At 43.6% G+C, this 18,336-nt stretch overlaps 1 protein-coding gene across 1 annotated transcript in view; it reads left to right on the top strand.

The window, feature by feature from the left end:
* IFT43 (intraflagellar transport 43) overlaps positions 1–18,178 on the top strand; it is a 43,384-nt gene extending 25,206 nt beyond the window's left edge. Inside the window, exons 6-9 of the mRNA XM_081915788.1 lie at positions 15,019–15,091; positions 15,520–15,595; positions 16,171–16,233; positions 17,890–18,178. Of these exons, the coding sequence (XP_081771914.1) occupies positions 15,019–15,091; positions 15,520–15,595; positions 16,171–16,233; positions 17,890–18,009 (332 nt within the window). The 3' untranslated portion in view covers positions 18,010–18,178. The remainder of the gene's footprint in view (positions 1–15,018; positions 15,092–15,519; positions 15,596–16,170; positions 16,234–17,889) is intronic.
* Positions 18,179–18,336: the final 158 nt, after the last annotated feature.

Genomic DNA, 18,336 nt, shown 5'->3' with positions numbered 1-18,336 from the left:
GTTCTCACTTTGGTCAACCAGATGCCTATGGGAAGCTGCAAAATAGGATCTGAGAGCAACTGCATGCTCCCCTCCTGGCCAGTCCCCACCGATTCAGGACAAGATGAGTGTATATGTGAAATGAATACTTTTTCGCCCAGACCAAATGCTTCAGAATCACTGGACCAGCATCAGATTCACTTTTGGTTGAAGAAGACTTTTGGTTGCCACCTAAAAAGTGAGTGAATAAAGCGTATTTGTTCCAGAGTAAATACCCACCTAAAAGTATCCAGAATGTTGAAGACAGGAAGCAGCTACAGGAAATGTGCCTTTGCTGCAGAACTGGAGAAAATGTGATGGAGACCAGTAGCATCAGAGCCTAGGGGCAGGAAAAGGGAATTAATTGAAGGGTTTAGCTTTGGCATTGAATAAGGCAGAAATTGTCTCTAGAACTTGGATATTTCCCATTTATCTGTACCGCTTACTGTTCCTATGCCTGTTGAACACCCGTGTTTGCCTCCTCAAGGCAAGCCTTTCACACACCTCAAGAACAATACTGAGAAGTCTGACAAAAATACCTCTGGAAATAAAGAGTCTGGCCCATTTGGCATCCTGCCTGCCTGCAAAGGATGGGCAGGTGCAGCCCTGCAATGTTCCTGCTGCTGTTTTCCTTCTAATAGCAACTGTGGTTTTCCACAGCTTCCTGACTGGGCTTCTCCTATGCCTGGTTTGCTGTGGGCTTCCAGCATCTAGGAACAGTTTTATCAGCCAAGAGAAACAAGTGGAGAAATGCTCAAGGTGCTTGTGTAGGGAAACATTTACAAGGGCAGCAGGAAACCTGGCAGGCGAGGACATGTTTTCTGCCAGTAGGTGCTACGTTTAACTTGAAATGACTAAATCTCAGTCCATGTGAGAAGTGACCTGCAGGGTTAATGTCCACAAACACGAGAATAAAATCACCTAATCTTGCCTACAAAGAGAAGGGAATTTCACATACGGGATGAGGAACTGATCAATATGTGCTTATTCTCAAACAAAACAATGGGGTGACATTTGTTACTTGAGAGGTGCAAGAACCAGCTCACACAACCAGTGAAGGGAAACTGCCAATACCTGCACTGGAGCCAGTGGTCCACACAGGCAGGTATACTTCATGGGTGGCATAATTCTTTCCTGTCTTCTTCACTAAGAATGTAACTCTTTGGTTGGGGTCTGGATATTTTCTGTGTTCAGAGAGCACAGCATACTTCTAGTGGCACATAAATATTTTTCAGCACTTATTTTTAGTAATAAAATGTTGGTCCAAGAATATCAAGATTCAGAGTTTGGAACTATATAAGATTCTTCATACAAATTAAACTGACTTACATGCCATATTCTTAACCTGTTATTTCCACTTCTGCAGAATTTACTAATGCATTTTCTAATGTGCTTCTATAGTCATGGAAACTAGAAACTAACTTTCTTAAAAATCAAAGATTCTCAGAAATACAAATTCTGTCCCAGATACTGGGATTCACTAGGGAGGTCTGCGCACATGAAAAAGTGAAGGCAAACAGTCTTCATAGAAGCATCAAATTGTAGAGTTGGAAGGGACCACGAGGGTCATCTAGGCCATCTCCCTGCAATGCAGGAATTTGTTGCCCAATGTGGGGCTTGAACCCACGACCCTGAGATTAAGAATCTCATGCTCTACTGACTGATCTAGTCAATACTTTGCGTCTTTGTGTGCTCAGGCGTATGTGTAAATATGAACGTACCTAAGCAATGTGTGCTACGTCAGTAGGCAGCATACCTCTGCTACTTTTCCCTTGTTTCTATCCAAGTCCTCTTGCTCTGAGACTCAAAGAGAAGGTCTGTGGCTTACTGCACCATGGGAAGTCTGCTTTAATAGGATTTAATATAGTGACAACCTTAGGAATAATAAACTCTTGCAAGCAACAAAAATTGTTTAATTCCTAAAGGACAGGCCTGGTTGAACCACTTTTGGCCAGGGGCAATTGGGGGCTTAATATTGTGTATGTAGCAATCTGGGTGAATTGAGAGAGAGGCATTTAAGGGTAATTGCTCAATTTTCTATCCGTGTCAACAGGGAAAATAGGCAGAAGTGGCTGAGCTCAGCACAGTAATAGAGCTGGATGAGATGGAAGATGCCAGGCTGTTTGGTGAATTTGAAAAGTGCTATCTGTTGAGCGTTTCCTTCCCAGAGCTAGGTGCTTCTTCTAAGCTCAGGCAGCTCTGTAGACCTACATAAGGGGGGAAAACAAGGCTTTTGAAAGGGGTGGTCCCTGACCTTTCTCTGGGGGGTTGAACCCAGTATTTTGCTTTTATTTCCCTTCTTTTTGTAACTGCAGGTAAGTGGTCAGTTCCTGTGCAGGTAGTTCTGGGCATCACTAGAGGTTGTTCTTCCTTTTTTTCCAGACTCTTCCCTCTGATTCCCTGTAATATCCGGCTTCATTGATTTCACAAGTGTCCCACTCTCTTATATGCTTTTAAAAAGAAAAGTAGTAAGAAAGAAAAGGGATTCTGTTGTTTGGGGTTCAGTTGACCCCAGGAACGCAATTATGGGCAGGCAAGTCTGGTACCTCATGTGAGTGGTGTTTTGCCCCAATGCAGCCATTTTGTTCTTTTGCAGAAGTCAACGGTGGCCACTCACTTCTCCAGAAGCAATAAAAGCACTGTGCTTGGGAACAGGGTTAAGATAGAAGCAAAACTCCCCCCATGACATCAATCTGTGTGTCAGGTATTGGGAGGGGGGAAGGTAGATTTAATGTCCCTGATGAGTCTATAAATTTCTTTGCAACATTTTTCTTATATGTATTTACACTTGGAGTCTGTGACAAAATGTTGCACTGTAGAGTGTTTTCAGTGTTCCACTCAGTTGGCCATGCCCCAGTGGCACAATAGGCAAGTGTGTTTGGCTGTTACCAGAAGGTTGGTGGTTCAAGTCCACCCCAGGATTCCTGCATTGGAGGGGGTTGGATCAGGGTCCCTTCCAACTCTACAGTTCTAAGATACTCAACCCATTTCCCCTCCCACTTGGTTTTCCTCTTTCCTCCCCAAGTCTTTCAGGACGCTTAGTCCTCATTGGGGTGATTTTGGATACACACACACACACAAGCCCCCCACTGTAAATATTTTGCTGTACTTCTGAAAACTGGCTTTCCACCCAAGTCTGCTGATACCATGCACCATCTTATGCATGGATAGTGTCATTTTGCCTATATAAAGACCAGCTCTTCAAGAATGGAGCTTGTGGTTAGGATATATTATTACATTTCTTTCAATCATAGAACTCTATGAGGCATTTTTAGGGTTCAAAGGCAGACTACCATCCAGGTATTATAACACAGACCCAGATCTGCTTAGCTTCAGCAGAGCTGCTACCTTAGCTGCCTTCATGCCCTGTTGGGCCTCCTCTTTTGGAACAAATTGGCAAAGACGACCGGTGTTGAGGCGGATGCAAAAGGTTGACCCCTTTCTCTGGCATACCAGTGCCTTGGGGCAGAGTTTGTCTGTGCCTTAACTAACTACCTGATTGCAGTCCCTATTCTGTCTCCTGTAACTGCAGCCTGCCCTACTGACAAGTGCTTTACTAATAAGTAGCAAGTTTGGGATTTGGGTCTGGTTTACAGAAGAGCTCAGAACAGGCCACTACAAGCTGAATCAGTCCTTTAAAATACTCAGTCAAGTATTATAGCTCCTTTCACTAATCTTAAAAATTGAGATCTCAAGGCGGATAGGAGCCCTTGAGTCGTAAACTATGAGAGTTCTTTGCAAATAACAGAGTCCAAGCTTTGGAGGGGAGCAGAGCAGTATGTCTAAGCAATGAGACTTTTGGTAGAGTTAAGATTCTGAGGTATAGAGCTGCGGGGCATTGGAAAGAACTGTGTAGGAAGAGCACTGAGCACTGGTGAAATTAAGATGGGAAGTGCGCAAGGGACAAAATGGATGGACTAAGGAACAATCAGGTCAGGTGACAATTATTTTTGCACCTTTGAATTTGGCCAGCCACGAATTTCTACTAGGGCATGTGCATGACTTTGGATTGCCACCAAAGCTTTGGCCCACACTGTTCTAAACACGGCATTCTGTTTAGCGAGGACTGTAGTTCGGACAGCAGGATGGGCTTGTAATAGCATTAAAGAGTAGTTAGATATCAAAGGATGTCACTGGAGAGGTAAACAGTGAGGATACTGACAAAGAGAGCTGCTACCTTCCTTGACCTAAGGTTGATCAAAGGGAATAGACAGTGGCTGTAACCCACATTGAGAAGACTTGTCTTGAAAACCAAGATACAAATTTATTAAATACAGTGGTACCTCTGGTTACGTACTTAATTCATTCCGGAGGTCCGTTCTTAACCTGAAACTGTTCTTAACCTGAAGCACCACTTTAGCTAATGGGGCCTCCTGCTGCCACCGCGTTGCCGGAGCATGATTTCTGTTCTTATCCTGAAGCAAAGTTCTTATCTGGGTTAGCGGAGTCTGTAACCTGAAGCGTATGTAACCCGAAGCGTATGTAACCTGAGGTACCACTGTACATACATGCAATGAAATGACATAGTGTGCAGGCACCAGACATTAGTGTGGTGCTGCTCTTTCGGAGTCCCTTTCTTTACAGAGGGGCTTAGTGTTTCCCTGGAAAGGCCAAAGTCGTACAATGCACACTGTTGGAGTAATGGTGATGGGCAATGGTAAGCATGCCTGCTTCAGAACGGGCTTTTGGCACGCAGTGCTTTCCTGGCACAATTCTGCGAAACCCTAAATATACAGTCCTATTGGCAGCTGTGATTGTTGAGTCCATAAGTGTAGTTGACGGACTAGGTTTACCTAAAAGACCCTTTAAGAAAAAGCTCTTGAAATATGATTACAGAATTGAGACACCGTCATTTGAAAGTGCCTGAGGCATGCTTCTTTGAAAATTGCAGCTGTAGAGGGACAGCAAGAGAACCGCATAGCCCTTGATTGTAGCGTTGTTCCCTCAGGACCTGCTCCCCCCCCCCCCCAGTTTCTCATCTGATAGGAGTGAGAAAGAAAGCATCAGTTAGGCTCTTCGTCTGTCTTATGAAAATCCGATTCCAAGTGGCTGTGATCAAACCCAGTTGGCTGTCAGCTGTGGTGGCCTCATGTGCAGGGAGGGAGGGGCTTCTGAGGAGTTTCTGGATGTGGAAATGTCATGAGTGCTACCGATCAAAGCTGCATTTTTTAATAAATATATATAAGATTTTTTAAATAAAAAAAAACCCTAAGGAATTTAGCATAAAAGAAATGTAGTTTGTCTTGTTTTTGCAGTGGAGCATGAAAGGGATTAAATAGAATCAGACATACCTGCTCCCTAACATAATTCAATGAGAGGCTTATAAGAAACTTCTTTCTTGCCTCATATTAAGGCAAAAATCACCAAACTGGCATTACAGAAGGAAGTTTTCTATTTCTTCCATACCCTGTGCACTCTACTCAATGTGCAAAAGACTAAACTGTAGGATAAAACTGTATAATAATGATTGCCTCTTGAGTTTGGTCTTTTGAAAATGAACGTGAGCAAGAATTACAATGTCACATATATGCGTCTTTTGAAAGGATGGAGCAAGCCAAGTAGTTGTGCTGGGCATGAAAGGACACACAGATGAACAAGGAGAAGCATTAAGAACAGCATTCCTAGGTCAGGTAAATGGTCCATCTCGCCAATTCCCCTATCACCAAAGGCAGTTAGTGCCACATTCTAGTGAGGAAGTCTATAACACAACATTGGCATGATCTAGTATTGGGCAACGTAACATGTCTGAACAAGTTGGACCTGCAACAAAATGTTGCAGAGTGGAGTTCAGTATGTCTTAAATACGAATAGAACACAGATACTGAAGGCAACACGCACGATCCAGTTGTAAACCAATGGGAATAAAATCAATGAACTTAATGAGTAAGGCCTTTTGATTGCTTACGATCAAAATGGTCAAGACACCTGCAGCTCCATTTGTTCATTTCCACCGTTGCTATTCTGGCAGTCAGGAGTATAGCCACATTTTTTTTCCGTCTCTCTTCGAGTCAATTCACAGGACCAAATTACAGTAGCAACTTAAAAAGTGCAGTTTTGAGTCAATCCATGTTGATTTTGGCACGAGTCACTTGAAGTAAATCTATAATGCATAATGAGAAACCTGCTTAAAGGGACTGAATGATGGCAGTGAACCTAAGTTGAGTTGCAGGCAGGGTGTGGGATGTAGCAGATGAATGAGCACTGAGTTCTGGACTCTTGGTGTTTCCACACTCACAACATGGTGGTTTGATCTCTTAGGTTTGTTTTCTGCATGGAGCTTTTGCATTCCTATGACGATTTCTCCCATCCTTTTCTGGTTTGGCAACACAGATGTTTTGGGGCTGAATTGCAATATGAGTTCAGATACTCAAGAAGGTCACTGTAATCATCATAGTTTATTTCTTGCCCCTTATTTTGCTTGTCTTGCAGTAATGCATGTTTTAAAATCCCAATGCCTTGTCTGTTTAGTTGGAATTATTTTTTCCAAGACTTTGTTCTTAATTAAAAATCAATTTAATCACTTAGTTTCTCAGTCATTCTTTCAGCTCTGTGGGTGCTTTCTGCTAACTCACAATCTGTTTCAGAGATTTGTACAATTTGTACACTCTGTAAAATTTCCACAGGGCGCCCCCCCAAATTGCTTACCTTTTCCCCCAATTGCTTACCTTTTTCCACTATGACAATAAACAACTGATGCCTTACCTCATTCATTGCCTTTCATTTTAAAAAATGGAATTTGAAGAAGCTTCTGATTCAGTTATTCATATCCAGTGCATCAGAGATGTTTTCCTCAGTTGGTTGTTTTTTGGGTTTTTTGGTAACCAAAAACATTTGGGACACAGCACAAATGCTAAAGATACCTACTTATATTAGAGTCTGACAAAATAAAAGATTTGGACTTTTGAAAATTATTTTTTAGAATTTGTTCTATGACAGTGAATTCCAGGCATATTTTGTACATTAGCATACTAAAGTCCAGGATTTTGCTGCTATATTGGCTTGTATGAATATACAGCTTGATTTAGTTGCAGGAAAATATAATATGTTTGTTGTTTCACATAATTAAAATTAAACAAAAATGCATTTATTTTTAAAGCATGCCTTTTAGTCTTTTAATGGCATTTTATTTCATTTTTTGCATCGATGGCATTTGTTGACATTTTCTGGTGTTGTTTTAATTAATGGGGATATACCTTTATTTTGATTTTTGGTTTATAGGCACTTCAGTAGCAGCTGCATTATTCATTTTTTTCCAAACTGGTATCCTATCTTTTGTAAGGTAAATGATACTGTATTTGAGAGTTTAGACACATTTTTGGCTTCAGAAATACTGCATTTAGTTATATTAGTACAGCATCCTGTTCTCCGGTGCTCCAGCTGTTGTTACTGTTTGGACCAATTTGTGTATATCACTTGGTGATAGATGAGAAATTGCTTTTTGTTACCTACAGCTCAGAACTAGCTGCTCCAGAAAGTAATAATTTATGGCATCTACAGATGTAATCTTTGCATCACGCCCTCAGGCAACATTTATACAATTAATATGAGGACAACTGAAATCTGTTCCGTGTATTTTCTTTTTTAGCATCTACAGGCAGTTACATTCCACAGTTGTTATCAGTACGATGTGCAAATGGCCAATCACAAATTTTCACATATTTGTTTGTGGAAATTTGCTTGGGGGGGGGGATGAACTGATTCCAGAATCTGAGCCTTTAGCATACACAGCTAGTTAACTATTTGGCACAGAAGCATGAGCAGAGTGATCCTGTATACACTACTTCATGTTGGGACAAGAGATACACGGCAGCTACACCAGTGGAATGACCAAATAGCCAAATTCATGCTCAGCCTAGGAGAGAAGGCGGAAAACAGGAGAAACCCCCCCCCCCAAAAAAAAACAACAGAAAAACAGCATGGATTCCCATAAAATCCCTGCCAGTTTCCAGCAGTCATGCGCAAACACATACCAGCCAGTATATAAAAGTCTCTGAAAAGGTCCAGAACCTTTTACCTGCTGAACTGTGGGACGTGGTACAACCATCCAAAGCCCACTGTGACATGTTTGTGAGGCATTTTAAGAATAATTGCATCCTCTAGGACTTCAACTCCACCTTTTACAGCAGGTGAATCTAGTGAAATATATGGAATGCAATCTTGTTGTTGGATGAGTCTCAGATTGATTGATTGATTGATTGATTGATTGATTTTATGTCTTTTGTATCCCACCTTTTCTCCAAGGAGCTCAAGGTTGCATTCATGGGTCGTCCCCTCTCCATTTAATCCCCACAACAACTCTGTTAGGCTGAGAGGCCATGATTGGCCCAAGGTTACCAAGTGGCCTCAGGAAGGTGATCAATGTTTCTATAAGAGATGGGGGTGATCTTCAGGTACCTGCAAGGGACATTAGCAAAACTGCTCCTGACGAAGCCTTCCCTAGGACCTAGATGGATGGTACCCATCATTTTAGCCCAGTGGCGTATGTCCCTTCCTGGCCAAGGTGTGGCCAACCAGATTCAGACTCTCTTAAACTGATTTTTTGGGATACATTTCAGTCAGGATTCAGGCCAGGTTTAGCACAGAGACTGTGTCAGAAGAGAGACAGAAGAATGTGGCGCTACTGAATCTCAGCGGCTTTTAGTGCCATTGAACATGGTTGTCTTTCTGGAGCGAATGGCTGAGTGGGGAGCATCCAGCCTTCAGGCTGCTGAGCAGGGCTCCCTTCTTATGATCTTATATTAACGTTCAGTATGAATGAATCTAAATGACTAGATGTTGACTGCCCTATGGATGGGAGGCGCACAAATGTTGCCCCCATGTTTGAGAAAGGGAAAAAAGAAGAACCAGGTACCGGTAACTACCAAGTGGTGAGATGATCCTTAAGGTCCTTTCCAACTCTACAAATCTATTTAAAAGGATAGCCAAGAAGTCATTCAAAGTGAGTTCACCCACATTTTCTCTCTCTCTCTGGAATATTCTCAACACAGAGGCAGTAGTGCAACAATTATTTTACTATACTGTATAGTGGAAGGGACGTCAACCTTGCTGTAGGGGGTATGTGTTTGCTACTTCCTTGTCTCTCCCACCCCAAATCAGAACAGGCAACCAAATATGAAGGTTTAGATGATTTAAGAGACAATAAAATGCAGCTTGCTTTTGTTTTCTCCTAAAATTATGGCCTTTATAAAGTGGTGTTCTTTGGCACTACGCAGCATAGGGCAAGGGCTATGATGGTGATGAGATCATCCTAAAGCTTCTTAGATAATTTCTGGCTGTGGTCAGCATGTTGGCACAGTTGCAGCTGTTCATAAATGCTTTCAGGAAGTTGGACAGCCCCCTTTTTTGTTTTTCCTTGATATCTCCATATTTTTAGGCCTATGACTTTCCTTTTAATGACAAGGTTTGAAACCCACTTCTCTGTGAATGGTATCACCAATGGGTAGTGTGACCTGATGCTGGAAGAGTAAATTGTAACCCTCCACCATCTATGCCCTGGCCAGTGGTCCAGAGAGGCTGGGGCATGCCTCATTGGTTTGCTTATTACCCTCAAAGGAGAGAGAACTCAATCTTGTTTGTGTGTTCCACAGAAGCTGCCTCCATTCCTTGTTCCTTGCCTTTTTTGAAGACTCTAGCCTGTTGCTTTCCACTTCTCTATTTTTATTCCTCCTTTTTCTATTTAGAGGGAAAAATTATCGAATTGAGATGCACTAATTAAAGCCATTTTCTGGTATTTGGTTACTGGCGTGTTTGATGTCTCTCTGACAAGACCATGAAATGCATGGGGTGTCCACAGGGACAGAATTTGCTGAACACGGTGCTTTGTAAATGCGGGGACACAGTGTCGCAGCAGCTCATGAATATGAAACGCCCATGATGCTACCTCAGTGGACTCGAGAACACAGATGAATCCTGTCATGTGCTAAATGAGACCAATTTCTTTCACTTAACTTCATCTTCAATCAGATACCTTCTTCCATTTGCCTGTTTAAAATTCCCTAAACGTGATGCAGAAGGTAACAGCATTCAGTAAAACAAAGTTTTGCAGCAGCAGAGAAATTAGAATTGCGTCTGGCTGAAGTTTTCTTCTGTTAAAATATAAAACTTAGCTCACTTCCTTTGCTTTTAAAGCCTCTCATAGTGCTGTGCACAAAACAGGGAGGATCCCAGAGAGCTGGCCTTCAAAATCTCACTTTTCTACATCCTCTGCTCTTATATAGTTTTGTATGTACACAGCTCTAGAGGTGTGCATTCTTCCATTCTTTGGATACAGCACCTAACTAGGATTATACTTGGAGGAGTTCCCATGCTGAATTGCTTATTGAAAACGGCAGGTCAATAAATGGGAACGTAGCGTGGCACAGCACAGCAGAGAGCATTATTTTAGGGCTTTGGATAATTCCTGAGAACAAACTAGGTCAGTGTTTTTCAGAGTTGTAGGATTCCCAGGGAAACTCAATCCACCAATTTCTTTTTACTCTCTCTGCAGCATTGTTCCCTGCTTCTCATGTGGCTTCTTTCTAGAGTCTAGCATCATTATTTGATAACTAGGATGAGGGATTCAACTAAAGAAATTCCCATGTTGAAATTTCCCACCCATGGAGACTCATTTCCCTAGCTGAGATGCACTCCATCAGGATCTCTTCTTCTGCCTTCAGAATTTTCATATGACAACAATTGGGAACATTGGGGATACAGTTACTGGTCAACAGGCCAAGGGTTGCCTGAGGCAGACTGTTTGGAGGGCCAGTGGTTTCAGGGAGTACCTGTGTGAGTTACTATAAAGATTTTGGAAGCAAATGCTTCTAAATGAAATGAAACTAAAGGGGGGGGGAGATTTCTTGTATTTGATCAGCATCTCTGATGATATGCATCTTGTACTGTTCTCTGTATACTCTTATCTGAACTATGTGGATTAATCTGTAGGAAACTAATTTATGAAGGTACTTCGCCCTTGAGAAATGTTTATTATATTTATCATTTTATTCTAACAGGAATAGGTTCTATATGTTTTCACTAAAACCTCTAGCAAAAAATAAGGCTGACTTTTAAATGCTGTACTTGTGAAAGCCTCTAAATGTAACTTTTGAGCTGCTGAACAGCTCTTTATTGCTAAAGCTTTACCAGCCCTATATCTGATAACAAAGGGGTAGAGAACTTGATCTGACAGGTGGGCCACTTTTGACAGGTGGGCAGGGCCGTCCAGCTGTCAATCACCTGACATCTTCCTTAAGTTTCAAAGAATTTGAAGTGTACTCTAAGTGCACTCCTGATTCTTGCAGCCACTGCTTGAATTCAAACCATAGCTGCAAATATTCTTGTCAAATGCAGGGATTGACTTCATTTGGGAGCTCCCAGGTGGAACCAATCCCAGTGGGGACTGCATTTGGGAGCAAATTTAAGAGGCGTCTGGTGCAAAAACTGCTTGCAATGGAACAATCAGATGGGGATCCTAAGGCTCCCAACTGTTCCTTTGCAGCCAAGGCTTTACCTACCTGACCCCTGCTATCATATGGCAGCAGGTATGGGGCGAGTTAGTGTGGCTCTGGAAAATGGCCTGGCAGACCTAATCTGACTTGCGGGCAAGAGGTTCCCCAAGTAATAATGCAGGATAATAATGCCCTTTTTTCTGCACATTTAGATCTTTTTAAAAAAAATAATAATCATACATGGTTCTATTTATGTGTGTTTTTTTCTAATGAACAAGATGAATAAGTTAAAAGACATAAGCTTTACCTGAAAGAAATACGCCGTACTTAGAAGCCTTACCTAAAAGAAATAAGCCTTACTTAGTTTAATGTTCTTGGCGCCTCATCATTCTTGGTATTTGCTCTTGATTTCATGATTCTGATCCTCTGGTTTCTTAATTGCATTAAGCCTTTTTAGCCTGGCAAAATGTGAGTTAACAGCACATAGTGAAATCAGTTTGGCCTTGGCTGGCTGCCCATTTCAAGTAAGTATGATATTCAGTGTATGCTGCAGAACTTGCCATGCTAAATGGGTTTCATGAAGGGGTCCCAAGTAATACCTTCAATCTATGTTTTCTGAATAGCTGCTGAGCTTCGTGCACTCAGAAAGTGTACTTAAAAGGCAGGTTTCTCTGTGCAAGAACCAGCTCCTAAAAGGGACTTGACTGAGTATGCAAAACCTTTGATAGGCCATCAGTTCCATACAGATTCAGGTCTTAGATTTGTTTCCAGCTTATCTTTCACCACTTTTTATTTCTGTCGTTCTTTTGTGGCCTGCTCAGCCAGAGCCTCTGCTGTGAAATAAGCTTATGCAAATCTTCCATGAGCATTGACCGGTCTTCCTGTGCTACGGCACTGAGGAGGTGGCCACAGAGTATCTCTGTGCTGTTTGGCACAAAGATGGCACCTCCAGTGCTCTGGTTCCTCTTTATCCAAGTTGCTGTGAGCTGAAAGCTGCTCCGCTGAAGGCAACAGGTCCTTGAGTGGTTGGGGAGCTGGAAAGCACAACTCTGCAGAGATTGTCCAAGCTGTCACTGTCTCTTGCTTTAGCTTGGCTCTGGCTTCAGTCTCGGTTTCATTCAGCCCCTTCACCAGGCAGCCAATTAGAAAGAAATCCCACTGTGTGGGTTGCTCCAAACAGCCCTCTTGTCAAGAGTCCGGGCTAACCCTTGCCCTGCTGCAGATGGACCAGCACTTCCTCCGCCAGGGTCAGGGAAGCCTGCAGGGATGCAGAGCGGATAGGAAGATGGGACCTGTGCACTTCGGAACTGGGAGAGGGCTATAAGGGGAAACACATATTTTTTTAAAAGACCCAGTCCTGGACCCCAGACTCCACAGGCTTTCCAGCTCTTGAATATTCATTTCAGCCTGGGCTGCAGACTGGACAGAGCTGGAAACAGTCAAATGCTTAGTTAGAAAAGCAAATTGGAAAATTGGAAGCAGCCTGTTCACTGCCATGGCGCCATCTCCCTTTCATTTCAGGCAATGGAGTAAAGGATCACAGTAGAGCTTTGCCCGCCAGTTTCCTGAGGAATGTATGACTCTGGAACCACTTTCAGAATCAGAACAAGTCAGGGATGGCCAGCTTCTTAAAAGCAGAGGAGGTGCATACTTTAGAGCTCAGCTGCTCAAGGGCTAGTTCACTGGAAATGCAGTGTTTATGGGCTATTTCATCATACCAGGGTGGCCAAAATGTCTGGCATTGAAAAAGAAAAATGAAATCCACTATTCAAATTCAAAATTAGAATGCAGTGAAACCAAGTCTAGTGTGAACTATCCAGAGCTGCAGATAGTCAACATGTTCTGGTCAGCTGGATGCTGCTTGCAGGCAGCTGGCTGGCCAGCTTGGGGAAGGGCCACTGGCTCAGCGGTAGAGTACATGCTTTGCGTGCAGAAAGTCACAGGTTCAATCCCTGGCATCTCCAGGAAGGACTGGCAAAGATCTCTTCTGAAATCCTTGAGAGTAACTGCCAGTCAATGTAGATAGAACTGAGCTGGGTGGACACAGGCAGGTACTTGCATAGAACTATCAATATTTGCCTGGGGGGAAATATAGCTAATTTCACTCTCGCTGTCCTGAGAGACAGCCTTATTCACAAAACATTGAGCCATGTATGAAGGCAAAGCCTGAGGAAGCTTGAAGCCCAGCAGTCTGAATTGCCACATAAATAGAATAGAGATAAGGTAGCCCACCTAGGAAATGGAAAACTCTGATCTTAAACCTAAACCAGGGATTCTTTGGGAGAAGAAAAGGCTAAGGAGTAAACCCTACACAAATGCGGGAGTGGAATCTCTAAGGCAGTTGGGTGGCGCATTGTATGCCTCCTTCTGGCAACTCCTGCAGCCAAGCTGGTGACAAATATATCGCTGTGTTTTCCTTTGGACCACACCAGCAAGACTGAAGGGGGAGGGTCTTGTTATCTGGGCAGCCCAGAACCTCCAAAAATGAAGGGGAAATGTGTGTGCGTCCTATGGGGCAAATGCAGGCTTTCGCCGAAGCCTGGAGAGCGAGAGGCGTCGGTGTGCACAGACCCCTCTCGCTCTCCAGGCTTCAGGAAGCTATCCGCAAGCCTTGCAAGCCCAGCGGGAGTTCCCCCGGGCGCGCAAGGCTTGCGGGCGGTAAACCTGCAACGCGGAGTATGGGGCGCCCTCTGGAGCACGCCCCGTGCTTCGGGCAGATGTCCGCAAGCCTCGCACGCCCAGTGAGAGGTCCCGTCGGGCTCGCAAGGCTTGCAGGCAGCAGCCTGTTCTGGGGGCTGGGGTTGGGGGAAGCTCGGGCTTCCCCCGCGCTAGCCCCCGCCTGGGGGAGGGGGAAATAATTTTTTTTCTTTATTTCCCCCCAAAAAAACTAGGTGCGCCCTATGGGGCGAAAAATACGGTACACTGTCCAGGCTTGCGCCCCAGGGAGGTTACTTCAATGCTCCTAATTCAGCAGTTTGACTTCACCCCCAGAGGTGCACTCCACTGTCCCTCGAGACAGATGGAGGCCAGCAACAAGACAGAGATAATCCTGTTCATCTTCTATTTGCTGTCTGAGCTCATATGCTTTGCCACATGACTGCAAGAACATTACTCTGGGTAGTATTTGGCAGTTTGTCATAACAGTCAGGCTATCCCTCAATCTTTACAGAGAGCCTTTTGCTTTTCTTTCTTTCTTGGGATCTGTATACTCTTCCCACTGGAGCACAAATCCATCCATTTAATTGTAAAGAGGGTGCAGCAGCCACATAGGCATTTACCCTGCAGTGTGGGTCTCTGGTGTTTTCAGAGATACATTGTACGAACATACCAAGCTGCTTTACACTGGTGTCCATTGGTTCATCTACCCCAGGATTGTCCACTCTTGTCAACTGCTCTCCGCCATCTGCTACGTGATCCTTTTAACTGGAGGCGCCAGGAAGTGATCCTGGACATTTTGTGTGCAAAGCATGAGCTGTAACACTGAGCTATGACCCCTCCACGTTACTTTCACACTGAGAAAACTAGGGAAAGTTTTGGTAGTTCTGAAGCCTTATGACTCCTCCATCCCTTGCAGATATCCCAGTGATCCCTGACTTGGAGGAGGTACAAGAGGAAGACTTTGCCATGCAGGTTGCAGCCCCACCCAGGTAACAGCAGGATCACAGCTGCCATGGAATTCCTTGTGCTGAACTGGTAGTCATAAGTGGACCCCACTCATTCAGAGTTTGTTGTGATTTGCTTGAGCAGTTACACAGTGTTGCTACGAATAACAGGTGGTTATGATAAACTCTGTTGTTTTCATATGGAGAGAGAGAACAGCTGCTATAGTCTCTGAATATGTGTGTCAACCAAAAAAACACGAACTTTTTATTAAGACCAGGTCTGTATTTATGGCAGCTGCTTTATTTATTCATAATATTTCTTAACTGCCCTTCATCCTAAGATCTCAAGGCAGGTCACAACTAAGGAATATACAATAATAAAGCAAGTAAACCCATTCCAAGTGGAACATATGGATTCTGGTGAGGGATGTGGAGTGCTCTAATTTGGTTCCTTGCTCTGTCCCCAATTGCAGTGTTCAGGTGAACAGAGTGCTGACCTACCGTGACCTGGACAATGACCTCATGAAGTATGCTGCTTTCCAAACCTTGGTGAGTGCAGGCAGATAGAAATCTATATTCCTAGAAACCCCAGGGTGTCCCTTTTCATGGTGAGACTGTGTGAATAAGGTGAGCATTCTACTGATAGCGCCATTCTGGAACACAAGATGTTAAGTACCTGTTTGGCACGGTATATGCTCTGCAGTGTCTGCTAAGGCATCTTTGGGCGTTCCTCTTCACTTCCCACTTTAGTGATCTTTACTTAAATCCAGCGTCCATCCCTTTGTTATAATTCCTTTGGTGGAGCTCCCTTCCCTCCAGAAGGAATAAGCACACTCCGTTTTATACTTTGAGCCAAGGCTCAGCATGTGGATAACTCTGGAGAATTAGAAAGCTCTCATGCAGTTCTAGCTACAGAGTCTTCCCAAGGTGAAAAGGCTTTTCCAGGTGGTAGAGTGCCAAAATTTCTCTTTGGATTGGTTTTCTCATCCAGATGCTGATGCGTTTGAACAGCTTTGCTCCATTAGTGGCAATGTAAGTTATCCAGAAGCAGGACAGATGTGTGCAACATGTGTGTTTCCGTTATTGTTCTTGGATCTGAATTACGTTTTTATGCGCTCCCACAGGATGGAGAGGTTGACCTGAAGTTGCTCAGTAAGGTTCTAGCTCCAGAACAGGATGTACGAGAGGTGAGTTTGCTCTGGGCCAAGGGGAGAACTAGACCATTATTGTTGCTCAGCAGGAACATAGGAAGCTGCCTTAAACCATGTCAGACCATTGGTCCATCTAGCTCAGTCTTGTCTGCTCTGACTTGCAGCTGCTCTGCAGGGTTTCAGTCTTTTCCAGCCCTACCTGGAAATGCCAAGGATTGATTCTGGGTCCTTCTCCATGCAGAACATGTACTTCTTCTTTTTCTGTTTGCTGCAATCCTCTCCTGTTGGCAGTTTTCTACCCATGCAGTCGTACCTTGATTGTCAAACGCCCTGGTACTCGTACGTTTCAGCTCCCAAATGATCAAAACCTGGAAGTGAGCGTTCTGGTTTTTGAACTGTTTTTTGGAAGCCAAACATCCGATGCGGCTTCCACTATTGTTTCTGGCACGCCTTTGCAATCGGAAGCCGTGCTTTGGTTTCTGAACGTTTCGGAAGTTGAACGGACTTCCAGAACGCATTCTGTTCGAAAACCAAGGTATGACTGTATATGCTTCCTGTTCTTAACAATGCAAGCTTCCTGTTCTTGGGATTGTGGACTATTCTTTAAAAATAAATTTATACTGGTTATCTATCAACATATCTATCCACCCTAAAGACCTGATTACAACATTGTGCCCAAATGAACAATGCAGCAAGTGTTTGTGTATATAGGAGGATGAGACAATCTTTTAGGTATCCTGGTTCCAAGCTATGTAGGACTTTGCACACCAGTACCAGCAGCTTGGACTTGGTCCTGTAACCAGGTGGCGGCCAGGGCAATTCTTTCAGCAGCAGTATAATGTGATGGCAAGATCCTGCCACAGTGAGCTGTCAAGCCACTGAATTTTTGTATTAACTGCAGCTCCCAGGACCGTCACAAAGGCAGCCCTGCATAGAGCACATTAGAGTAATCCAATCAAAATTAACAGTGCATGAACAACAGCTGTCAGACTATCCCAATCCAGAAATGGCTATAACTAAAGTTGGTAAAAGGCACTCCTGGCCACTGAGGTCAGCTGGACCTCTAGCCCCTTGCCCTAACTCTCCTTATGACCTCTCCCCGTGGCTTCATGTAGATGTTAAATAGCATTGGGGACAGGATAGTACTCTGCAGCCCCCCAAAAAACAATTGCCAAGGGGCTTGTAAAATAATTGCCCGGCACTATTCTCTGAAACCAGCCTTGGAGGTAGGAACTGAAGCACTGTGTAGTAGTGACCCCAGTGCTCATCTCATGAAGACAGTTCAGGAAGATACAATGGCCAATGGTATCAAAAGCTGCTGAGAGATCAAGTAAGAACAACAGGCTCTTCCTCCCCCTGTCCTTCTCTCGATAAAGGTCATCCATCAGGGCGACCAAAGTCAATTCAGTCATATAACCTGTCCAAACCCCTGTTTGGAATAAGTCCTAGAGGACTTGAAATTACTGTGATCATATATACAGTATAATTGGCAGTGATATATAAAATGGTGGCACTGCAAGTGGTATGGATCAAAACACACACTGTCAAACCTTCAGGCTTTCTAGCAGAGTTTGGGTTACTGCTATGAAGTAGCTTTTAGACAAGACATGGCATTCTTTCTGCCATTTGGACTGTGTTTCAATGCTTTGGGACATTTTCCCAATTAGTATTTCTTTTCTCTTTTTTTGGCAGGATGATATCAGCTGGGACTGGAATCATCTCTACACAGAGGTGGCCTCGGAGCTTCTGAGCGAGTGGGACTTGGGGCAGGCCGAAAAGGAGGAGACCCTCGCTCCAGTTAAGAACGCTTGAGCCTTGGCTGTTGAGCTTTGACAGTCAGGAGTGCCTCCTTTGCTAACCAGGCACAGCTGTCAACCACACCAGCACAACTACAGATTACTAATGCTTTATATTTTGAACCCATGCTTTGTATCTGAGGAATCATTTTAGTCCACTTAATAAACTTGTTTAATAGAGCTCAGCAGGAGTTTTGTTCACTGTGTGTTTGCGAGGGCTCCAACCTCGTCAGTTAATCAGTTTAATTGGTTAAAAAGAGTATTACTATTACAGTATTAGTACAATCTGATCAAGATGATCAATAAAAATACTTATAAAAACAAGATCTTGTCAAAGCTTACC

This window comes from Podarcis melisellensis (assembly GCF_964234715.1).
Source record: "Podarcis melisellensis genome assembly, chromosome: 1".
In the NCBI taxonomy this organism is placed as follows: Eukaryota; Metazoa; Chordata; class Lepidosauria; order Squamata; family Lacertidae; genus Podarcis; species Podarcis melisellensis.
Note: the sequence above shows the minus strand (reverse complement) of the source record. Positions and strands in the feature narration are given on the sequence as shown.